The 25,929-nt window shown below is 45.9% G+C and overlaps 1 protein-coding gene across 2 annotated transcripts in view; it reads right to left on the reverse strand.

The window, feature by feature from the left end:
* Positions 1-25,929, reverse strand: part of IQCM (IQ motif containing M) — a 1,823,621-nt gene that overhangs the window by 698,035 nt on the left and 1,099,657 nt on the right. For both annotated transcript variants that reach the window (XM_069631255.1, XM_069631254.1), the window contains exon 7: positions 10,482-10,555. In XM_069631255.1, coding sequence (XP_069487356.1) covers positions 10,482-10,555 — 74 coding nt within the window. The remainder of the gene's footprint in view (positions 1-10,481; positions 10,556-25,929) is intronic.

The following is a 25,929-nucleotide window of genomic DNA, read 5'->3' on the forward strand; positions in this document are numbered from 1 at the left end:
GGTGCATTGCACAACCCGAAGGGCATCACCTGATACTCGAATAATCCGTACTGGTGTGAAAGGCCATCTTCCATTCGTCGCCTTTCTTTACACGTACCAGATGATATGCCCCTCGGAGATCTAACTTAGTGTAGATACAAGCATCCTTTACTTTGTCTAGTAATTCGGGGATCAGAGGCAATGGGTACCGGTTTTTTACTGTAATCTGATTTAGTGTGCGGTAGTCTATGCACGTTCTAAGGTCACCTTCCTTTTTTGGCACGGAGAACAAAGCTGAGGATGTAGGAGACTTGGAAGGGCGAATAAAGCCATTAGCCAGGTATTGGTCCAAGTATTCCCATAGGTAAAGATTTTCAGGTTCCGTGAGGGCATAGATTCTACTGCATGGGGGTTGTGCACCGGGTAGGAGGTCAATTTGACAATCGTACGATCTGTGAGGTGGTAATGTATTGGCCTGTTCTTTTTGAAAAACATCCTGAAATTCTTGATACTCCTGAGGTAACTGCACGATTGGGTTGATGACTGTGGCCAGGCCTTTGTTCGGGGTTTTCTCCGGGTAACAGGTGTGTGCACAATCCAGGAAGGTTATTCTCTTCTCTCGCCATTCAATACAAGGATTATGTGTTTCCAACCACGGCATCCCCAGTATTATTTGAAACTGCGGGGCTTTGATTAAATCAAACACAATAGTCTCTCGATGCGCATCTTGACGCAACCGTGTCATCTCTGTAGTGGAATGAGTTACAGGCCCAGAGGCAATTTCAGTTCCATCGACTGTGGTGATGACATCCGAAGTGGTCTTTTTGCAAAGAGGTAGATTCATCCTTGAAGCCAATTCGTGGTCCATATAGTTCCCTACGGCCCCGCTATCAATGTATGCCCTTACTGCGTGCATACGTGAGGGTTGTCTAGGATCAATTAGGACCATTGGTATGATCAGATGCAAGGTCTGAGTGTCCTTCTTTAAGCTCGGCAAGCGGACCTCTACGCTTGTCGGGCGTGGTCGTTTTCCGAATCAGGCTCTTTTGGGCTTTTATCAGCAACTCCTACCACCTTCTTGGGTGGTTTTATAGGGCAATCCCGTAGAAAATGTCCTGAGGTTCCACAGTACACACACAATTGCATCTGTCTTCTTCTTTCCCTTTCCTTTTGAGTTAAGGGTATTTTGAGCCCCGCGATTTGCATAGGTTCTGATGTATCTGTTCCTTTAGGGGCAACATTGGATTTAACCAATACCCGATTTTCGAACTTAGCTCGATCAGCCTTTCTATTCTGTAGTCGATGATCCAGCTGGACCACTAAGTCTATAAACTCTGCGCAATCCTGAGGTGGGTTCACAACTTGAGCCAAGACGTCTTTAAGTTCTCCCCGAAGACCACGATGAAACAATGTAATTCGTTTTTCCTCAGGCCATCCGGTTTCCATTATCAATCTATTGAAGGTTGCGATATAGGTTAGCAGATCCTGGTTACCCTGTCGTAGGGACAAAAGTTCGTTATCCAGGGCCTGTCCTTGGGAGTGCCGGGCAAATAGTTTTTCCATGCTCGTTTGAAAGCCCTGAGAATCCCGAAGAATTGGGTCATCCTGAGTAACTAGTGGAATTGACCAATCAGCTGCACTGCTGCTGAGATATGATAATACAAAAGCTACCTTGGCTTGATCGTTTGGGAAGGCTCCTGGTCTGCATAAAAAGTGCAAGCGGCATTGGTTCATAAACATGGCAAACTTTTTGGGATCTCCGGCAAAGCGTTCGGGTGGAACTAATGGAATATTTCCTGGTAGGTTTATTTGCACAGGGTTACTCGATAACACAGGAGCTGGATTTCCCCCGGAACCAGGTAGGGGTGCTTGTCCAGCTTGATTTTGCAGCAGTTGTCTAGCGAGATCATCTGTGCGCTCCTTCGATACAATTAGTTCTCTTCTGAGGGCATTAGTCTCTTGGCGAGCGGAGTGAACCTCCGCCCTAAGTTCCCCCAATAGTTGGGCCAGTTGGTCGGTTTCTGAAGTTTCCATAACGCCCGGGTGGGGATTTGTAGATAGGCTTCGCGTTCTGTTACGCTCACCTGGCACCCACAGGGACGTCGGTCGGACCCAGACTGCTGCGGCCTCCACCCACGTGATGCGTAGTGCAGCGATGACTGACTGGATCTGCCCTCCTAATCTTGTCTGCTTGACCCGTAGAAATATTCTCCTACAAGTGGAGAGATGAATTTAGCCACTTGCGGATTCAAGTGATAGCTCCCCCACTGTCCTCCCCACTAATCAACTCTGAAGTGCCCTCTCAGCAATCTCACCTTATATTCTTGAAGGATGAGCCCTCCATCCTGCGAAGCACGCAGGGGCGCGTTGATGACCAGTTACTTCACTGGCCTAAAGATATTGGAAGAGTTGTAGACGAATCCTGACTCCAAAAGGTCCTGGCGAAGAGCCGTAAGTATATAGTTCGTAAGAGTTCAAAATGTCTGGAATTCACTCCTGTCCAATTCCTCTTTTTATCTTGCAGCTTTGACCCGATAAGAAGATTGACAGCTGAAAGCGCTCCGGTAAAAGTCTGTGTTACCCAACACTGTCCGGTAAATAATGCCAAGGGTTAAACTTGCTGCTTTCTCCTTATCTTACAGGTGCGGCATAAAAAGATGTGGCGTGCTGATGAATAATACCTCCGGCGGTAAAATCAGGTAAGCATATGGCGGCTGAAGAGATGGTTTCTGTCTGTTCTCTCTGCTCACCTTGTTGTTTCTTGTCCCCCTTAGGTGCGGGATTCGGCGATGTAAAGATGGAGACAGCGCCGGATCGAAGAGATGCTGCGTAGAACGGTGAGTATGGCGCGGCGCTGCTGCTGGCGATGCGACGCGTTTAAAACAAAGTCTTTTCTCAGGTTTGAAGATGCGATGAATCCGGAATCAGGTAAGAAATCAGGTAATACTCTTGTTCTAACCTTTGCTTCTTTCCTTCTTTCTAGGTTCTCCAGGTTCGAGGCGGGCGTGGCAGAAGGCTGGATGCTGCTGCTGGCACGGTGAACGTTATGCTGCTGGATGCAGAATAACGCGAAGCGTGTGCTGCTCTTCGGGCGTGGTTTAAATAGCCTCCAAAGTAGTCCCAGGTAGGTATTCCTCCCTGACCACACCCGAGTAACAAAATAGTCCCTAAGCTAAAGTAGTCCCTTCCAGGCCTCACATGGGCTTGGATCTTCTTGCAGCATGGTCTGCATCAGGTAAGTGTGCACCTATGAGCCTCGCGCCATAGGCGCCAGGACTGATGTCCCATATGAGCCTGGCGCCATAGGCGCCAGGACTGAACCCAGACAGCCCCTAGCAGGGGTTGTTGGGTTTTCTCAAGGCAACATGATGCCTGCTCCCGGGGCTGATGGACGTGGTCTGGATGCCCGGAGGTATGCATCATGACATGAACATCCTGCCGAAGGGAATCACTGCTGAGGGTTCCGTTTCTATTGCGCAGTCTTCAGGCCTGTGTGGGGGTAAGGCCTGGACTATGGCAGTCGAAAACACATCAGCGTAACCTTGGTAGGCCTCAGGGACTTGTATGATATTGGAAACCATGAGTGGTGTTTCTTGGTCTTTATGCGGTTCTTTAGGGGGTGTTAATGAAGGTTCCAGGAATAGACAGTGAGACATACAAAACTCTGAGCCTAGGAATAGTGATCCTGCTGTCCAGTTGATATACGGATTGCGTTTATGTAACCAGGGCATACCCAATATCATGGGGTAGTGGGCTGACTTAATGATGTCGAACCAAGCTCTTGATGATGATTTATTGAGAGCTGGATCTCCTTGGTCTGCAGGCTTATGGGCCCTAAAGTGAGGGGTCTTCCGTCAATGGCTTCCACAGGCTGCACGGTACTTCGTGTCTCGTACGGAATCTGGTGACTAGCAACCCAATCATGATCAATGAAGATCCCCATAGCTCCGAAGTCTACCAAGGCCAAAATGGGATAGGTCTTGCTCTTGGAGGGTGATAGAAATGCCTGTAGTATGACCAATTTGTTTTGTCCAGGAGAGTTCAAGGATGGAATTGATGTGGAGCAATCATCTCTCTCCCGAAGCTCTGCTCCATCTAGGATCGGGAGCTGGCGTTTCCCGAACGCCGAGGGGGGGCTAGAGGACATTCCCTAACCAAATGTTCGGCCGAAGCACAATACATACACAACCCCGTGTGAATCCTTCTCACCCTTTCTTGCGGGGATATGGGTCCACGGAAGGCTCCTATCTGCATGGGTTCTGGTTCTGTGACTGAGCCTGGGTTTGTGTCCGTTCTGACGGTGCTCTCAAGGACACCTTGGAAGAATTTACCCTGGATTTCTTCTTTTCAGCCTTTCTTTCCTGGATACGGAAGTCTATTTGCATGGCAAGGTCCATTAGTGCCTGGAATGAGTTTGGTCGAGCCACTCTGGCCAATTCATCCTTAATCTCATCATTCAGTCCTCTCCTGAACAGGGTGAAACTCGCCTCAAAGGACCAATCAGCTTCCTCGGCCAGTTGTTTGAATCGGGTCACATAAGTGAGCATATCCTGGGAACCCTGCTGAAAGTCTAACAGACGTTCCTGGGCACTAAGGACCTGCTCAGGGCGATCAAACATGTTTTTAAAGGCCTGTATGAACCCATCATAGTCATCTAGGAGGGCATCGCCGGAGTTAACGAGGGGTGTAGCCCAGGTTAAGGCATTCCCGGAAAGGTGGGAAATTATGAAACCCACCTTAGCCCTGGGAGTCGAAAAGTAATAAGGCTTAACTGTAAAGTGGACCAAACATGAATCCAGGAATCCACAAAGGGTTTTTGCCGACCCATTGTATTTGTAATGCCGCCCAACAAGACGCTTTCTTTTGTGGCTGAATCCCGGGATAGGACCAATTGTTTGAGTGCGGCGTTTTCCGCCTTTAGATTTTGTACCTCGGTTGATAGTTCTTGCATGCGACGCATCAGGTCCTGAACGGCGGCTTCCATGTCGCTATCGAGTTTGGTCAGGTGGCGTCTCAAACTGTCAAGGAGTTCCCCCCTTCTCACCTGGGTCCGTTCTCTGCTGGAGTCCTTGGTCGCTGCCTTCTTGCGGACGGACCTGGTTTTGAACAAGGCTGCCCGAGTCTCTTCCGACTCCAGAGTGCGTTCAGTTTCCGGGACGCGGATCCAGGAATCCGAGGAACTAGGAAAGGTGCAACTAGCACACAAGTCCAGGAAATAGGAGAAAAGGAAGGGGCAAGGAACGGGTAGATAGACAGGTACAAGGAAACAATACCGTGAGCTACGGGACACACGTCGGATCGCTACTTGCAATAGCACTGAGACGAGCAGAGCCGCGGAAGGCATGGTCTATTAATAGAATACGTTACGTCCAGCGCGTGGAGCGAGAAAGGGGTTTCACGCTGGACGACCATGTTGGGAGTATTATGGAGTGCACGCCCCGTTGGGACAAGGAAAAGGATGTCCAAAAGGGACGTGTTCTGTAGTTCATGACACTACAGGCATATTTCCATTCCTGTCACTGCACGAAAACTGCCATCATGAATGTCTCCAACTTTATCGCCTCTGCTAAGCACTCCAATCTATCTTCTATCCTAATTCGCCTTGACCTGCCCACTGCCTTTGACACTGTTGATCACTCTGAACTCCTTATTACTCTCCCTTTTCTTGGAATTCGCAATTCAGCCCTTGCCTGGATTCAATCCCACCTGGCACCTTGCCAATTCTTTGTCTCCTGGAACACCAACATCTCTCAAATCATTCCTGTAACTGGTGGTGTTCCACAAAGATCTGTCTTGGGTCCCGCCCCATTTACGCTCTACACCTCTGCTCTTGGGGCACTAATCTCCTCCTTTGGGTTCCTGTACCAGCTCTTTGCTGAGGACACCCAAATCTGCTTCTCTTTTCTGATCTCTCTATCAACATTTCCAACGGTCTCTCTACCATTAAATATTGGATGGCTTTGCAATCTCTGATGTTGTACTCTTCCAAAAAAGAGGAGCTCTTCTTCTCTGCCAAATACACTCTCACATCTCTTCCCCTGCCTATCCATTTCCCACCTGAAACTCTCCCTTCTCTTCCTCAGCAAGAAACCTCTGCATCATCTATGAACGTTCTCACACCATCTCTACTTTCATCTCCAAAAATGCAATGCCAGCTTCCCTCAACCTCCCACATATTAGGAAAATCAGACACCTCCTTCCTTTCAACACAGACAGGCATCGCTTAGCCACTCTTGTCTTCTCTAAATGGGACTATTATGCCAGAATTCTCTGTGGTCTCCCCAGCATTGCTTTCTTTCTTCTCAACAAGATCATTAACTTTGCTACCAGGACTCTTTGAAATCCCTCACTTTACATCTTCTTCCTCATATCTTCACCAAGCACGATGCCTGACTATGCAAAACAGAGCCAGATTTAAATGTCTTGTCCTGGTTCACAAATCTATCCACTATAAGGCACCACCGTATATATCCTCCTCTAGCTAATTCTTGGCCCTCCCTGTGCTTCATCTGGCTTCTGCTCTTTCTCTCTTCTTGCTCCACTTGTATGAAATTATCTTCCCTGGACATCCGAGAAACAGAACTACCCATCTCCCCTCTAAGTTATCCTTTTAACCTACCTCTCATCTGCCTTCTAGTTAAATTTGTCCCTTGTTTCTAACCCGCCTCTGTCCCTCACTTTCTCTACCTCTGCTGTAGCACTTCATCACATCCCTAACACAGCTAGCTGTACTGCCTACCTGCCCTTAAAAATGTCTAATGTTGATTGTCCTTAATCTATGTAGGTGTCCTTAATCTATGTAGGTTCACCCTTGTATTATCCCTGGTGACTGTTGCATTTACTCCCCTACACAATCTGATCAGAATGCCACTCAAACTCACCCCCTTGTAAAAATCTCACTGCTTCCCATCAAATCTGATTTCTTATCTATTGTACATTCTTTTGTCATCAAAAGAACATTGTTCCTTCCTGTATATAAATAAATAAATACATGGATACATTACATAAATTCCCTGCAGCAAAAACTCTGTACCCTAAAGCATCCAATAATTTGGATTAACTGTTGGGAGGAACAGTTGGAAATGCTGCAGACTTCGAACCGGCTGTGGCGGCCTGAATCACAAAACTCTCAGGGGAGGGATGTGATGTTAAAAGGAGGGGGCTATGTGCTTTTGATAAGAAGAGGAGGTGGGTATGGACCAAACAGGAATCAATGTGTCTGTTAAAGCGCCACTAAAGGGAAGCAATGCCATCTTTAGTGTTTTTGGCTGAACACGTCTATTATAGTACGGGAAGGTGCTTCCTCGCAGGCTGATAAACCTAAGGTGCATTCTACCCTGACCACCACAGCCCTGAAATAGCCACAGGTAGGGCCCAGACTGAAACTGGGATCCCCTCCCTATTTCTGAGTCTAAGGTGGTGCCAAGGCCACTGGTCTTCTCAAATCTTTTTGTAGTTGTAGAAAATGGTCAGCTGACATTTGATTCAACAACTCATCTGGCCCTTCAGAGTGTGGTACACCTGACAATGGCTGAACCCCCGCTGTTTACAACTTCATCTTCATCCTCTATTTATGCTTCTTCAAATATATCTCGGACCGTCCAAAACTGGGTGGTCCTGGAGGCATTGCATAATTGCAGAGTCAAACCATAGCATGATTTAGCAGCCCTGGGCATACCAGTGCCAATGGCTCTGAGGGTATCGGCTCTAAAGCTGACGATGCCATAAAGAGCTGCTCAGAGAGACGAATCCAAGCTATCCGCCACAGCTGATGCAGGTACCGAAGTGGAGGTAGGAGGCACCAAAGGACAGTGCCAGAGCGTTTTGCTGTTCACGGAGCGTCATTTCTTAAAGCTTAATTCCAAGGAGTGCCAGGAACAAAAGCCCTCACAGCCTCAACTGCCTGTTCATGAAGGTCAGCATCTCCAGATCGTGTTTGGGGCTCAGAACTGTCTTGTTCGGCTAATAGAATGCAGGCATTCCGCATCCCCTTTATTGCTAGCTCATTTATCAAAGCTTGTGTGGATCCAAAATTGGATATACACTGCTTTGAGGCCAGCTGGGCACCCTTCAGACGAGATGTGGTGCTCAATCTGGGATAAAAGGGAACTGTCCTCAGTATTCTTAGGTCTCTTGCTAAGGAGAGGCTGCCCACCATATTCAGCAGGGGCGAAATCGGATTCAGAATCAGATGGAGAGGCCCACAAGGAGGCAATGACTGAGGAGTCACTCAGCACACATTTTTTTAGCCAAATCAATGAAGAAGGGTTGTGAATGGGAGGGGGGGTAAGCCACTGCCCACTTGTGGCTCACTTCAGTTCTCATAGACATAGGATTCCTAATATAAGGCTGTCCTTCTTTAAATCAGTGCTATGAGGATAGATCTGCTGTTAAGTGGAAGAAGGGGGAACAATAATCTTCCCAAATTCTCATTAGTGGACAAAAGTCCACTTCAGATCCAGGGGGTGAAATCACGTCTTCTCCTTATCTTGGTGCTCTAGCCACTATGGATACTGTGCCTAACTTCAGTAGGGGTCAGGGGAAAACAGTGGAATTCCCTTGTGTAGCCCTGGTGGTGGTGCAGCTGTCTAGAGGCAGCATAGGCAGAATAAATAGGCTTAATAGAGGGCCTGAGGCCCAAAGACATCATTAACATTTTCTCTGATACACCCTTCTGAAACGATTGGTTCATAGAAGTATTCATAATAGGAAAGAAACCTTGTTCTAGGGAAGAGGCCTTGCAACACAGGCCCTGGGATGCAGAGGTTGGCGCGTGTGTTCCCTGCTCCACTGAAGAACAGTACAGTGTGGCAAAAAAGGTAACGAAGACTCTGAACAGCTGTCACTGTTGCTGGAAAAACATGTCCAAATAATGCTAGAAATGAGAGATCATCGCCAAATGCACTTGCAGAACACAGTATAACATTGAATGAAGCAGGCACCAGGGTGAGCTTGCTGGAGTGCATGCATGCGCAATCACACCGGCCAGAGAGAGAGATGCCATGAATACAGAGTGGCATGGTTCAATCAAACAGTGAAGTCCCACCAGAGATGCCTGAAAGCTAAAACAGGCGCTGAAGGTGAAGAAAGGAGACTCACCAACTGATCCCCAGACCAGGATGCGGCTCTACCGTTTCCAGACTTCTGCAATGAGCATGGTTGAATGACCCTATAGAAACAGGAAACTCTGAGTGACAAGGGCCCACCCGTGACAGTTTCTCCCTATACACAGCAATGCCCAAAGGAACATCCTCAATACATACGGAATATACAAAGAGCATGCAAGAGGTAAGACTTTAAATGAAGTTGCAGACAGCAGTAGTTTTAAGGGTTGGCTGCACTGCCAATGGTTGACTACAACGGTTTAACGTTTGGTTCTTTTTTCCCATGTACTCATGGAAAATGTATTTTGGTTACATTTGCTGGTAGCAGCGTAGGAAGCGAACGGGTTAAAGCATGATATGACTTGCTGGTCTTGAAATACAATAGAGTCTGAAATAATTTTGTTACAGTCTCATTCCTGACCCTTGGGTACCATAAAAGCCTGTTTTAAACTTAGACAAATAGGCCCCAATGTGGTCATTACACCTATCAAGATAGTCACCCTCAATCCTCCCCTCTCCTCAAGGTGCCTAATCATGCAACACTCCCCTTAGGCTTCTTCTTTTTGGAATACTGAAGAAGTGTAATGCACTACCTTTTCAATGCAAACCTTCGAACCGTGGCAAAAGTTGGATTATTTCATGCCGTTCCTCAAACACACTCGTTATCAAGCCCTATATTTTTTCACATTCTACCTTGCTATTGTCGTACTTTAACAAAAATGGTCAGGTTTACTTTGATCTCCCAGTCTGAACATAACGGACCCTCCTCACTTCTTAGCCTTATCCGTGGAAGGAAAAGCTGTAATCAGAAAGCCAGTCTCTTGAACTCTCTGGCACAATTTCTCTGAGACACATTTCATCAAACTATTGAAAACCTGCTTTTCTCCCATCTTCTCTTGCATTTAATCTTGCCAGGTGTCTTGAGGATACCATCTGATATTTATTGATTTTCAAATGTTTAAATTAAAAGAAAACTCAAAATAAATACATATACTAAAATCATGACTTGCAATGTAAATGACCTTAACAGTGCAAGTAGGGTGTTAGTACAAAAAGTACTCCACAATCTTGCCAGCTACACTATACAAATGCGAATTTTAACTTTAACAAAAAAATGCTATTTTTCTTCCCACCAACAAACGTTTAATTTTCAAGTGTAATATGATTTTCTATGGTCACTTGAGAGAACACGGTTTATAAATGTACTTTGATGTTATCTGTCATCGCAGTTGGACATAATGTTAACATATAAGTTATGCAGCAAGTCTGGATGCCTTTTGTAAAAGAAAGTATTTGTGGTATGGACCAACAAACATGTAGGAATAATAGCACCACAGCAAGAGGTCAAATAAAACAGCCTTCACAGCTTCACATTCTGTTCGAAGTGTCCAGAGTTACCTGACATTCCTCAGAATTGTGTTTAAGGTTCTGATGGGCTTCTGAGATCTGTGATCCTCAACAGCACTTGACGTCTGAAAGAAATAAAGAAAAATCCAAGAAAACTGAGATTTATGCACACATGGGAGTTATTTTTTGCTACAGTTTAAGCATAAAATCAGTTATATGCAAGAATCAATGGGCATTATGCAATCATTATGACCTAAATCAGGAAATTGTGGGATAAGCCAGAAATGTCAAAATGTGATTTAATGCGGTCTCTACAGGACAGAATTGAGTACGCCAAAAAAAGTTATGCAAAGCCCTGGCATTTCATGGTATATGGGTAAGGTACACCGTTTTTATACGCAAATGAGCATGAGCAATCGGGCAATAATAACCCAGAAGGACAATCTTCTTTTCAGACTTACAGAAACAATTTTTGCAGGCTAAAGTCTGCTGTTGAAACCCTAACCTTCTATCATTGCCAGGGGGGAAGAATACAACAACTATGGAAGCTCATGTGAAGAAAATTCATGTTCATGTGAGATCGTTAGACAATATAAGATTGGACAGGCAACTCCACAGTTTACAGCATTTTACCCAAGTTCAAGGTATGTTTCTGATTCTTTTATCACATCTGAAGATTTTTGGGGGGCGAGGCTTGAAGCTAAGCCATGTGCTGTGTTTGACTTTTGGTCATCCCAAAACAGGCATGATCCTGTTTTTTAGATGATCCTAATTGAAAGCAAACCACATTTTGGCACCAAAATTGAAGGCAAACCACTGAACGCTCACCACCCCAGAGAGAATGCAGGGAAGAAAGGCCCAGGTCGATCTTGTAATGATAACAAGTTTTAATATCACATGCAGATGAGAGCAACAGCAAACAACTCTGCTGCTAAGAACATTCTGCCGAAAAATAGTACAATCATAATCTTATAAAGAAAAACATTGTCATACATGACGTAATAAATAGGGTAAAGTCCTGCATTGGCGAGCGCCTATACAGGATCTGCTAGCCCCATAAGGGATGCCAGGACATTGGTTGCAGCCCAATCCGTCCATTTTCTGTCACGTTTGATCGTCTTCTTCTCACATTGAAAGTCAGAAAACAAATAAATTATACTCTTACCATATGACTACTTTATCACTCATACTGTGCACTTGGCAGGCCTTAAAACAGGCACAATGGAGGTTCTGGGGCAGTCTAACCTTCACACACACATTTCACTCACTCCCTTCCACGCCATCCATCTCCAAGGTCTCCACCTTCGTTTTGAACTATAATGTATCCCTCCCCGCACCTCGCAATACAAATCACACGGTTTCCGCTTCAACAATGTGCCTTGTCCATCCTCTTTGAACATCTCAGGACTTGTTACTTTGGTGTTGGTGGTCAAAGGGCACCCAGCGCCAGGGAATTCAGGGGTCTTAAGTTTTAGTCAGTTATATGGGCTCTAACTCGTGGTTGCCTGGGGATGGTCCAGGACATACTTTGACCAGTGTGAGATAACATGCACACCAGGCGCGGGTCTGTGATTGCGGTCTTGTAGGGTACATTCCTCTCGAACATCTTTGCAACACTGTTAGAACAATTAAAAGGCGTGGTGGTTGGGGGTGTGGTCTGTCCACATGGGAGCTCAGGCATGGCTAGGGTTTTAAATAGTTTCGTGATTTTGGCCTAGTGCATACAATGCCGCATTTACCGCACAGGCCTTCCTTATACCTATGGCTTACTAATATCTACGCAAAAAGCACTGCTGCTCGTGCCCTACGCTATACTATGTGGGTTGATTATATTTGATCATATTGGAGTGGGGTCATTTTGTATTGGGAGGTGATCCACTCACCATCCTCCCTGCCCCCTCCCCCCTGGCCCATCATAGTGCTTCAAATAGATCTCGCCTCACTCTAAAGTGCTTAGGGGCCTGGGTGGGGCTGCCCCTTCCCAACATTAACCCTTTCATTATTTCTACAGTAACAATCTCTGCTATACCTTCACGCTCCTGTTCCCTCCTCTCTGCTACCACATATGGCTGAGTTCCCTTTATTGGCACTCTTCCCTCTATGCACATACTCTTCAGGTGAGCAAGTCATATAGATGCATCACCCCACCCCGCCAGGTCCACCCAAACCTCTGTGTCCTTTTCTAGATCAGGGGGTGGAGAAAAGATAGTGTGGTATAGGTGATCAACTTCATCTCCACCCGAGATGGGGAGCATTTCATATTAAGGGCCACCCTGTGGGGTATCAGTCTGTACTTCAATATCTTTTGTCTCGCAAGGTGCTTTTGAAACCCCAATTGATACCAACATTCTTGCGCTATTAGGTGCCACAACATCGGAGGGCTATCTGACAGGTGCAGAAAATAACCGGGATGAATACAATGATGGGCACTGACATCTTCATGATTGCTCTGAGCCACGACGGGCCCAACTAAATGCCAAAGTAAACCAATCACTCTCCTGTAGTCGTCCCTCTTTCGTCATGTGAACACCCAGGCCATGGACAGCTGTGATGATGTCAGATAATGATGTGTTCTCTGCATCCTCTGGAGGCACGAATGTACAGCAGGAATTGCCAAACCTTTTACAAACCCCACCTTCCATTATTGTTAACATGTCCAACACATATTGGTTTTGCAATATCAGAAGTTCTAATGCCCGCAACTCAATCTTGATCACGTTGAACCCCTTCTCTGTATCATTTGCGAGCTGGGCCACTTCCCATCTCACGATCTGCAACCATTTGGCATTTGCTGTGGCCTGCACTCCCGGCAAAAGTAAAGATGCAAAAAAGGATTTTGCTGTGCTGAAGAACCTGCATTCTTCTGGTATTTCAGCAATCAAAGTAGAAGAGTCTTTGGATATGTAATTCAATCTTTTCCTCCTCCTTGGTTGTTGGAACTGTCCTTTTCCTGTCAGGATGTGGAGCTCTTGTGTGGGAAGCAGGCCCTTATCTTAATTTTCTACTGTGGGGGGACTAGTTGGTCACTTGGCAGGCAGTGCTCCCCCTTCAGGCGTTATTCTGGGATTACTAATAGCGCAGAGTGCAATGTGGCCAACAAACAACAGCCCCTCCATGATGGTGGGAGGTGCACATAGGCTTGTTGGCCACAGACCCAGTAGTAATCCATCATCGCTGCTGTTCCTTTCTTCATGTCTGTGATCAGGAGAGTCTTATTGCAACATTTGTTTGAGCCGACAAAGACTGTACACTTGCTGCTGAAACAGAGACTATATTCTTCTTCCTTGTTGACTCGTACCGGCTTTTCAATTGTTGCAATCTGCATCATATGCTCTGTCCAGATTTGTGCACAGAAATTGTCCACTTGTGCTATCCTTTCCTTGCTATATGTTACAAGTTCTTCTGCCAAGCAAGGCAATGTGGTGTCCTGCCAGTTATTATTAATGTGATTAGGCCCATTCACCATCAGATACGGTGGCTTCACACACTTGATGTCTTTTGAATAACTGCTGCATTGTACACGGATTTGCAGTTGCACACCATGGGGCTGATTCATGGAATTATATGCACCGAAAAACGGGGATTTGTGCGCCATTCTGCCCACAAATCCCTGTTTAACAAATGGGGATTTGCGTGCAGAATGGTGCACAAATTCCTGTTTTCCGGTGCAAATAATTCCATGAATCAGCCCCCATGAGTCTGGAATGTTACTTTTATTCTGCATAGCACAAGATGAACTAAGCATTGCGCCTCTATAATAGGGACTGCTTGTAGTGCTAACACACTGGGAGCCCCTGACGCATGTGGAATGAGTGAACATACATAACAGCTTCCATTCACAGCATTTCTTCCCACACTACTCATGTCAGAATACCATGAGGTGATAAACTCTGGATGACGGATATTCTCAATCACATCCAAACCCTGCCCTTGATACATGTCATACTTTCTTCGTACTTCTCTTTTCATTATTCTATACATGCTTTCAGGGATGGCAACTTCAATTGTGCTATCAGAAATAACATTATATTGGTTCGCATTGGTAGAGAATCTCCTACTTGCTAAAAACAACCTTTTCACTGTTTCACTGTTTCTCCCACTGTCATGTTGTACTTGTTATGTTGATTTCCATTATTATTGGTGTTCACATTATTACTAATATATGTAACTCAGCTACGATTATTAACATGAATATGTATTGTCCCATTCGGATAATATACAATCCCATTTCCCCTATTTATAGGACCTCGCCCTATAACATCCTCCCCACAATACAATCCCAAGAGTTCTATTAATATCACACAGAGACCTACGATAATGGTCAGCCCACAATAATAAACATAGGTCTATATTCCCTCATTCGTGCATCTACACCTCGGGTCCCTACTTAATAGATTATTTACATTAGTCATGTCCATCTTATTTTGTCCTGAAATGAAAACACAGACACACAGGACAACGAAAAAGAGAGATGTACAAGACGTCCTTTTTACACAAAGAAAGAGGAAAAGAAAAAGAAAGGGAGACATAAAAAGAGTGTTACACTCACCTGGTCTCTGCAGAGGTGTTGGGCACGGTTGCAGCCCTCCCTGAACTTGAATCACCTCCTTCAGGCCTCTCCCGCAGTAGAAAAGCTGTGAGCGGTGGTAGTGGTGATACTGCTCCTGCGTGGAGATAAGAGTGTGTGAGTGCGCCAATCTGTGATTGTTGCACCTCTCGAACCCTTCACCCCAAAGTACGGTTTCTATGAGCATACGCCGGCCCATAAAGCTCACCTGTGAATTATGGAAGATAAGCTCTGCGTCCTCCTACTTCTAGCAGGGGCGCGTCAAATGGGATCTAGTTCCTTCACTGATCCCTGATAAGGATTAGTCCAGTCCAGCTGCAATATGCTTCTCCTTATGATTGGTAAGCCTTTCTTGAGCTCTTGTGATGCTGTTCGTTCTGTTTAATGTCTTTATATGTTGCTCGTATTTATGCCTGCAATAATGACTCTCTTCTGTTTTCTTCCCTTAGATGGAAATGCGGCCTCAATGCAGCTGTGAGATGCGAGACGCGGCCGGATGGAAGATGGATGCTACCACAATGTTTGACAGCAGGTAAGTGATGGTTTAAGAAAAAGTGCGAAGTATGGCGAAGTGCAACCTTAAACTGACTGTTTTTTCGATGTCTAACCTTGTCTTCCGTTTTTCCTTGCAGGCGCTGCTGTCGTCGATGGAGCGTGTCATGCTGCAGTGCCAAGATGAAGATTTCAGCATTCCGCAAAGTGTAAAGATGAATTCTTGGTTCGCCGAAGAGATGTACAGGTAAGAGCAGCTTCCCCCAGTTGGTAAGTATGCTGGCAGGAAGCAGGATGTCCAGGAAGCAGGATCTTCAAATGTAAGTCTGACCTCAGGCGATGGTGAGCGGTACGCTGATTGCAAGTGCAGAATAACGCAAAGCATCTGTCTTGAGGATCGGGGCAGCTTATATAGCCGACATCGTGGGCACGCCCATTAGGGCCAGTTTAACAGCCACACCCTGCCACTCCTAGAGAGCAAGCATGTGCGAAGGCAATCCACTAGCAGCCACACCCAAGAATACTGGGGCTGCTTAATGGATGGAATGTTCACGGTTAATGCATCGGAAGTGCTATGTCCATATTAAAGGCTTTTTGGTGTTATATGGATGTTCTTGTTTACTTTTGTTCATGAGCCTCGCGCCAAAGGCACCAGGACAGTGTCCCCCCAGGTCTCCTGTGCATGCGACCCCTGCATGCCGGTGCCCCTGACTTTATGATCATGACAAAGAGAGAGGGAAAGAGAAAGAGAGACAAGGAGCGAGAGAAAGAGAGGAGAGAGAGAAAAGTGCTCATAAAAAAGGAAGATACAGACCTAGCAGCTAGGCTTCAGTCTGCCACTAGAGCATACTACCGTACACATATAGCCCCTGGACAGGCCGGTGCATTAGACAAGGTACAGGTACTGCCACACGTTGTTTTAAAGATAACTGGTGTACCAATGTACTATCTGGAGGTGCCCTACGAACGTCGAAGAGGTGGACCCAATAGCGCAATTCCTTGATTTTCACTGCCAGGGATGTACAAAACACCACCTCATAGGGCCCCTAGAACTGAGGGTTATTTCACCTGCGCACAAAATTGTGCAAGTGTATGAGAACCCCAGGCAGCAGCGGGTGTGTGGTCATATGCTCAGGATCTGTCGCTGCAGTAGTCGCGACATCCGGTGTCTCTGTCTTCTCAATCTTGGGAGGTGCAGTCTGCCAGGCGACATATTTAATTGCCCTAGTTAGTGTGGTCAAATACTCTCTGAACTCATCACCTAGCACCGTTGCTGCCCTATGTGCATCTGACGCCCTTCTTACCGGGGGTATTGGGGTATGCATACTCCTGCCAGTGACCACTTGTGAGGTGACAAATGGTTGTCTTTGACGGGCCTGCGCGTGTAAACTGAAGAGGGCCAGAGCCAAACAGTGCAACCAGTTCTTCTTCAATGTGATACACAGTTTGGATAACTTGCTTTTAAGGAGCCTGTTTATTCTCTCCACAACACTGTTGCCCTATTGGTGGTAAATCGAACACATCCGGTGCTTGATGCCAAGTAGTGCTGTGACATGCTGAAAAAATGCATTGAAAAAATGTGTGCCATTGTCTGACCTTAAAACCCTGCACACACCCCATTGAGGGAAAACCTCTTGTACTAAACATTTGGAATCCAGATGTGCACAGAGCCCTGCTTCCACCCACCTTGAGAAAGAACAAACCACTACAATGAGGTACCTGGAGCCATTACAACGCTCACCCATGTCGGCATAATCTATGTGTAATTCACAACCAGCCAAGTAGGGTGGGGCAAGGTGCCCCATAACGTCAGTAGTGTCATCCCAGTACTAAAACTTTGACATGTGGTGCAATGTATGACCATCTCTGTAATCCTTCCCTGGATGTTTGCTATAAACCAATCCTCCTGTATATCTGCTGCAATATACTGCTTTGAACTTTGGGATGGGTAGTGTAACTGTTCAAAGAATACTGCTAGCAGCTCCTTGGGCATTACTGTCTTCCAAGAGCTCTCTTGCCTTCATAACAGATCTATCTGAGATTGCTTACAACCTCTCAGTGACCACAGTTTTTTCTCCCTTTCAGGTGCCCTTGCTTGTAGCTCAATAATCTGGGAGATGGGCAAAGCTGTGTAAGGTCCTGGATGTTCGCCTGCAGGAGAGGCAGTCACGACGTATTTGGTGGGGGTTTCATTTGGCAGATATGCTGTCATTTTGGCTGCCGCGTCGGCGGCTGTGTGTCCCAATGATATGTTGTCTTTCACATTAGTGTGGGCGGCGCACTTGATGACTGCCACAACAGATGGCTGGGATAATGCTTCTATCAGTATTTCTACTAGTGCTGCATGCTGCACTGGGGATCCATCCGCCCTCTGAAACCCTCTCCTCTTCAAGCCAAAAGGGAGGACTTGAATAGAAACAGTCCTAAGAAGGTTGAAAACGCTGTCTTTTCTTTACCTGGCCCACATACCGGTACCTTCCAGTACCCTTTTGTAAAGTCTACGTTGGATAGAAAGGTGAGTGCTCCGAGTTTATCAATTAGGTCATCGAAGGCATGGCATGAGATAGGCATCAAAATCGAATATCACGTTAACTTGACGGAAGTCCATACAGAACCTCCAGGAATGGTCAAGTTTATTGACCAACACGATCGGGGAGTACCATGGGTTTGACAAGGGCACAATAATATTAGCTTGCAGCATTTTCTTTACTTCCTCGACCACTATCGGTTTACGGGCCTCTGGGAAGCGAAAGGGTTTTAAATGTACCACATTTCCCTTAGGTGTTCTAATAAAGCAGAAGGTTCCTTTAATTCTTTCTGGTTTGTCTGAAAATACATCGGGGAAAGATGTGATTACATCTCTTAGATATTCTTGTTTTTGGGTAGACAACTCAGGAGGGATTACTTCAAAGTTGTCTATATCTTCTATAATCAAACAAGATAGTATTTAAGCATGGGTGGCTGAAGAGTTCACCTTCCACTCTTTCAGGAGATTTATGCGATATAAATGGACCTTCCGTTTTAGGTCCAGTTGGGCTACTTTATAAGTGCATGTTCCCGTTCGTTATACTATTTCATAGGGCCCAATGCCACTTAGAAACAAGCTTGCTTTCTGTGGTGGGTAATAGAACCAATCCTTTCTGCCCTATAGAAAATTATCTCAAGCTTACTTTCTTATAGCAGCTAGATTTTCGTTGACTTTGGGCCTTATCCATATGGGTGCTGACAAGATCTCGGACAAGTCTCATAGTTACCTTTCCAGAATTCTTTGAGCAATTTGATCCCCACGATGTACTTCAAATGGGAGTTTGCCATTGTTTTGTAAGAGAACCTTTATGTCTCCTCGGAAGTCGGGTCGATGACGCCTGCTTAAACGTCTATCCTGAATGTCCATGCTCGGCTAGAATTTGGGGCTAGCCTGATGTAACAACTTGGAGGTGGTATCAGAACCAAATCAGTAGGAATCATCCCTCTTTTCCCTGGGGGAATGACAGCTTCCCTACTGCTACACATATCGAAGCCTATCGATTCTCTCATGTCAACCGAAGGGTTAGAAGCTTGTTGACTATGTTTCTGGAATTGTAGGGTTCCCCAATTTGTTTCAATTGAGTCACATCCCACTTCTAACACCTTATCTAAGGAACTCATGGTGGCAACAGTAAAGACAGACACAAGTGATCACAGTTCATGGGTGTTTATTGAACCCTATAATGGGTGAGATAACCCCCTAATCTAAGCCTAAATCTACAATGGGAGCAAGCTACAACCATCAAAAAATAATAAGACAGTGCTAGTGGCCTCTTGCCAAATAAAGAGGGCCTATACTAAAAAACCTATTGCCACAACTTACTACTAAGTTAAAAAAAAGATTGTGGGATAATGTTCACCAGAAAAGAAAGAAGTGTTCATAAAGTGATCAGTCAGGATGATATGTCTCGGTCTCCCTTCACCACATTTCAAGCACAGGAAAAGGCGGAACTCCTGAGCACAGCACACTCCTGTCCCTCTCCAGCACGAAGCTTACAATTCCAATTCAACTATTTCAAAAACTTCAGAGGCTAAGTCTCTTTCCTGAAAAAGTCTCTTGCCTTAGAAGGCCTGCCGATTCAAAATGACAAACAAACAAAAGTTCTCCCGGTGTTCCTACACCTTGGGTAATTGATCTTTGCCCCTAGGATCTCCCTCCACCGAGCTTGTATCCTCCTTGCAAAAATGGGCCTCCCTTTGTTGGGTTCACTGCAGCCTTCTTTAACACAGTTCATGTATTTATAACACAGTTCATCTTTTGCTCATTTTCATAAAGTAGGGTTTTCCTTCTTCTAACTTTCTTTTGGCATCCCTTTGTCAGGTTCACGCTTGCCTTCACAGTTCAGAATCTTATTGGGAGCGGGGGTTCCCTTCCCCTAGCTTTCTCCTGGCAACGGGTCAGAGACCTTTGATTGTATAAGGATTTGACGTGACCCTTGTAGGACCACTCTGATGCCTCATGCCGCCCCTTTCCAAGGGCCTTCTGGTCTTTCGCAGTTTCAACACGAAACCAAAGGGGTCAGCAAGAGTCCTTTGAATGAGCTGTAGAGGAGCAGCCGAAAGCCTCTACAGGAAGTTCCGCCCTTATGCTACCTGTATGCTGGAAACCAGAAGTTGAGACATGCACAACACCAGTGACTGTGGCTATTCCGAGGAAAGTCTTCGAGACAAGGTATCCATTAAGAAAACCCTATCTAATGTAGCCTCGGAGAACTGCCAATCTCCTGGAAGAGATCCCCGAAGGAATATGAAAATGAGAGAAAGAGAAGCTGGTGATGTCTCAAAAGGTGAGCGTGACGCGCTGAGAAGGTTGGTCAAAGAGAAGAATGCATAGTTCTTATAGAACCTGATGATGAAATAAAGAATCAAGTAAACTTTCACATGTAGATTGAAGACTGCATGTGTGAAGAAGCACTGTTATCATAAGACTGGCAATACGTGGTGAATAGACTGCCAGCGGCACCACCATTATATAGAATCTGGATATTCGATGTCACAATTTTAGTAAGCTCAAACCCATGGAGAAAGAAGATGCATTGAGGGGTACATTTAAAGGCCATACACACCGACCTGGTACCTAGTCCATTGTGGCACAGGGTGTTTTTGGAGTTTGGGTGCAAGACGGGTTGGAGGCCTAATTAAAGGAACCCGTAGTATATTAAAAATAAAAAGTGTTTTATTGTGCGCCACATCCATTGTGGGGGAACGACTTCCCTAGCTGGTGTGTGCTGTGTTATAAACCATGACAAAGTGGGGCTCGTACTGCGATTGAGAAAAGTGTTTTTCACCCGTGGTAGCGTAGCACAGCAGACTAGCCCACTGAAGTATTGTTACATTTAGTGGATGGTAAACTGTGTTACACTGTGAAGGCGGCAGCAAAACTCGTACCCTAGGTATCAGAGCGGTGTGGCCAAACAAAATATTGTAACCATAAACTAGGAAGGAGCAGGGTGGAGATTTGTGCTTGCATAGATAACCCAGCATGTACAGAACACTCCTCATAATGAGCACCGTGGAAATTAACATGGCTAGGCAGCATCTTCTGTCCAAATTGTTCATTAGAGGGGAATGAGCAGAACAAAAACATGAAGCCTGGCTGTCTAGTATGATGCAACAGGTGACCTCTATAAATATGGATGTGTGGCAGGACAGTGGCCTGTTACATCAAGCCCTGACCAAGTTCTATATGATGCAGAACATCAAAGATAAGCAAATAAAGATGGGCCAACTCACTACATACATGTACTTCCACATGATAGTCATGGAAGAAAGGTACCAGGAAAGTGTAACCTCTGTACAAATTCAGTCTGAGCTTTTAAATCAAACACAGAGTGAGTTATGGCAGGTAGAGGAGAAAATGCAAGAGAGACAAAATGATGAGTTAGAATTAGGAATAAAGGATCAGTTGGCAGTACAGCAACAAACCAATTCAGAGCGAGAATCTCAATTATCTGCACTAATAGAGGAGTGCCAGGAAAGGGTTGATTCCCTGAAAGAGAGTTAACTCAAATTGAACCAACAAGTGACATACAATAGATCCTGCTTAGAGGATAGAGAATATGTGCACTTTACAAAATCAGATCAAGAAATTACAAGAGGAGAATTGCAAGTTAATCATTAAAGTGGTCTATTCCCAAGAGGAATTTGACCAGGAACACTGGAAGTTGAGCGCTATGAAACAGCAGAGAGATAACCTGACTGAACAGACTGGCACCCTGTATCAGGAAAAAGATGCCCTGTGCCAGGAAGTGTGAAGATTAAAGACAGACCAGGAGAAAAGTGAATCGTGTTTTCAGGAACTGACAACATAGAATTAGAGAATTAAAAATTAATGGGGCATGTAAGAGGGTTAGATTGGGATCTAGAGCAGACAATACAGACCAAAAATGCACAGAGTGAGGAGATTGGTCTCCTGCAACATAAATGGTCTGAGTAATCCCAGACAATACAAGAAGCACAAAACGAAAATGAGGCCCTTTGTGATGAGAACAGGGGACTCCATGGCCAAGTAGTAGTACAAGATAAAGTCATATTAGCCAGTCAATCCCTAATAGCAGAGCACAAAGCTCAGGCCTTTTCCTACTATCAAGAAATAGGGGCTAAGAAAGAGAAATTTGAGAGGTTAGAAAAAGAGTGTGATAGGTTTAATAAGGTCTTGAGGAACCCCGAACAGGTAGAGAGTGACAGGGTAACCCCTAATCATGGTGTAGGGCCCTCGGTAACAGGGGCTGCAAGACAACTAACCACCTTGTATGCGCAAGGTACTGCTAAATTCATGTCTACCAGTTCACAAGAACCCGGAACCATGAGGCAGCCGGACTCAATTAGGCCTAGCATGATTGAGCCTGCAGGCCAGAATCCATCAGAAAATGATGCACGCGCATCACTGCTTAGGTTCAAAATTATTTTGGCCAATGTATCTGACCCAGAGGACACCTATGAAGAGAAGATAAGGGAGCTAGACTGGAGGAAACATCCGCTACAAAGAGACAACCTGGTCCACTTTTCAGATAAAAAAGGAGTCTGAGTTTAGGCCCCAAAAGAGTATTCTGAAAATGTCCACCTAATCAGGGAGGTGGGGGGAGTTCTCCACCAACCTCGAAAGGAGGGAGGAGTCAGATGAGTACTCCACTCTGCTAAAAGAGGGACTCCAAGGGAAGTGACCCAGAGAGCCCACAATACAACAGGGGAGAAGAGACTAGGCCCCATCATTCTGGGAGAGATTCCCAGTCTCAAAGAATCAGGGAGCGCCTAGAGGATAGGGATGGGACCTCAAATAGCAGCAGCTCTGAGTCTGAGGATGAATGGACTCGGGTGCAGCGGAAAAAGAAGGCTGCCAAACAAAAGAGAACTCTGGTAAAAGACCCCATTAGACAAATGAAATCCATTAGAAATGTCTTGATCATACCATAAAGTACCAAGTACTCAGTCTGGGAGCATCTGGAGCTGTATGACCAGATGATGATGTCATTTGGCATCAAACTTGACCGTCATTCTATGGAGTTTGCCAAATGGACATTCTCCCAGAATACTCAAGCTTCTTTGCCAGGCTGGAGGATCAGAACCATTCAAGGTGATCTAGCTTCAAGGCGGCCTTCTTGAAGCACTTCTCTGTGCACCAGAACCCCCAGGAGGCCCGCAAGGCGGCCTACAACCTGCAGTGCGGAGAGGATCAGGCCCTGAGAGAATTTGTGAAGGAATTGAAGCAGGCATTTGCACAAACAAATAGGCGGATGCGCACGAACAGTAGGGAGTTCATTAATACCTATTTCCATGCACTCCCTAAGTATATTATGACGCAACTGGTTGGGACTTCCACGAAGAAAGGACCCTGGACTGGGTAATAGATCAAGCTACCCAGATCTATGAGGTCAAAAAGTCGGTAGAAAATAAGCATTCTCCCAAAAATCCGCTGCTGCCAAGGTGGCAGAGGTGAAGGTTACCCCCATTAGGGACCTAGATTTGACACAAGGACCCCGTATCAGCAAGAGAGGGTGTCACAACTAGAACGCCAGGTCCATAGCTTGACCGAAGACCTGAGTCGCGTGTTGAGGGCTCAGCAGAGCCCTCAAATGAACATGGCTGCCCAGAACACTTCAAACCTAGAGTCTGGCACCACAGAACAATTACGGGGAGAGAACCCCGACAACCACCAGGTTCCAGAGGAGGAGGCTCGGGAGGAAGGGGGATGCAAAGCCCTAGAGGAAGCTTCCTTCTTCACCTGTGAAAAGCCCCTAGAAACCTCTGAACCTGAACTCAAATCTCCTACCCCCGAAAAAGTTGCAACCTAGGGAACAGTGGGTAAGTAGGAGAAACCAAGGGACAAAGAAGACCCATTTTGTGGAGGAACTCAGCGTCCTCCAGTTTGAAGGGGAAGAATCCCTGGAGGACTCTGGGAAGAAAGTCTTCTTTTTCAAGGATTTGGGGATAGCTCCCAAAGAAAAATGGGTACCAAAAGACCATAGCTCAGACTGGGTAGGTATGGGGGCTGACCTAGAACTGCCTATCCCTGAACCCTAGAAATGTCATCCTGAGAACTCAGAAATGAATGAGGGATCCTCCCCCAAACCGGTTCTAGTGACTGTCTCCGAGAAAAGGGGGACAGCACAGAATCAAGGGAAAAAGGGGAATCCAAAATCCCACAAATGTCCAGATGGCAAATTTTGGTTACAGATTCCCGAACTCTGGCATATAAAACTTCCCAAAATCCCAGTGTTGGAGTCCAAAATAACGAAAATGAACTGCCCAACAGGCCCAAAATGCCCATTTCCTTTGCCCCCTGGAGGAGAAAGAAGGTAGGTTTTATGCCCCTGTCTGGGTGTAAGGGCAATGTGCAATTCCAGCGCTGGTGGATACAGGATCCCAAGCCACCCTCCTGTCCAAAAGGGCATTTGAGCAACCTAATTCAGGAAGGGGGGAGAGTCACCAAATTCCCCTCACATCTCTTCCTGGACAACTCCAGATCTTCGATGGGAATGACATTCCCGTCGAGGGGACTGCGGATCTGGAGATCAAAATTGGGAGACACAAGGTGAAACACCCGGTTATAGTTGTTACTCCAGAGGGAACATCCTGGCCCTCATTATGATACCGGCGCTAAACCATGGCGCTATTAGCACCATGGTTGGTGCCGGTATCGTAACGTGTCCGCCATGGTGAAATGGGGAAATACCGCCCCATTCCAAGGTTGGTGGGGCGGTATTTCCCCATTTCCCCATGGCCCTTCCCCATTCCCATTTTTGCCCAAAAGGGCATAATGGGAATGGCGAAGGCGCTAAGTACGGTACCGCAAATTGCGGTACCATACTTACCACGAAAGTCCCTTTGCGGGTCCCTACTTTAACGGCTGGTCTAGACCAGCCGTTAAGGTCGGGTCCCGCAAAGGGACCTCGTAATTAGGCGCTAATGGGTTAACAGCGCCGGACCCCTTTACGGCACCATTAACCCATTAGTGCCAGTGTCATAATGAGGCCCCTTGTCTCCTAGGGAATTACCTCCTTCAGAGATCGTCACCCCTAATAGACTGTTTAAAATTAAAACAAGTCTAAATGGCACATGCCACATGGTTGAGCAGCGGTCTGACAAAATTTAATTCCATTTTCGGAGCAATCAAGTCCCCAACATTACTGTAATTGCTGTAGGAGAACAAACTGGTGATGGGAACCCTTCTCCATTCCTGAAATTCAACCTTCCTTCCAGTTTTAAGTGGCATTCAACACTGGAAGGACATACCCTGACATTTTATACTGATCCACAATTTGAAAACCCAAATCCCATGATAAAAAGTGATGAAAAACCAGCTCAAAGCTTGGCTGATATTCAGAAAAAGGGTGAGCAGGTGTTCGTCCCCATTCAGGTAAATTAAGGGGGGAGCCTGTTCTCACCACAGTATGCCTGAATAATGGGTAAAGCTTCATCAGCGAACGTTATTCAGGAAACTCCCAAAAGGTCAGACCATTCCCACATTTAAATTGATTGATACGTGGGAAATGTGCCTGGAAACTCCCAATTCCAAACATCTCCTGCCTAGCAGGTGCATGCTCAAAATATCCATTGTTGATAAAAGGATAGGGCATAACTGTTGGGTTGTGCGAGATGTCCCCTCTGCCTTCTACTTAGGCAGTGACATTCTCAATCGATTCGCAATTAATTTGGACCTCACTAATTACAAAGTCCAGTCCCGTCTGGGGATAACCCCATGGGCTTTGACAATCCTGAAAAGGCATTTCGGTTAGCTCAATTGCTACCTTATGCAGTTGAAATTCAAACTGGAGAATAGGTCACCATCCCAGGACTGACCCGACATTTCCTAATCTCCATAAAAATTAAGAGAGGACAGAAACTCCAAAACCCAAACGCTTCTGTACTTTTAAATCATCATCTCCAACAGGAGGGGTAGGGTTTGAACCCGGC

Source organism: Ambystoma mexicanum, chromosome 6q (genome assembly GCF_040938575.1).
Source record: "Ambystoma mexicanum isolate Mex_15411 chromosome 6q, UKY_AmexF1_1, whole genome shotgun sequence".
NCBI lineage: Eukaryota > Metazoa > Chordata > Amphibia > Caudata > Ambystomatidae > Ambystoma > Ambystoma mexicanum.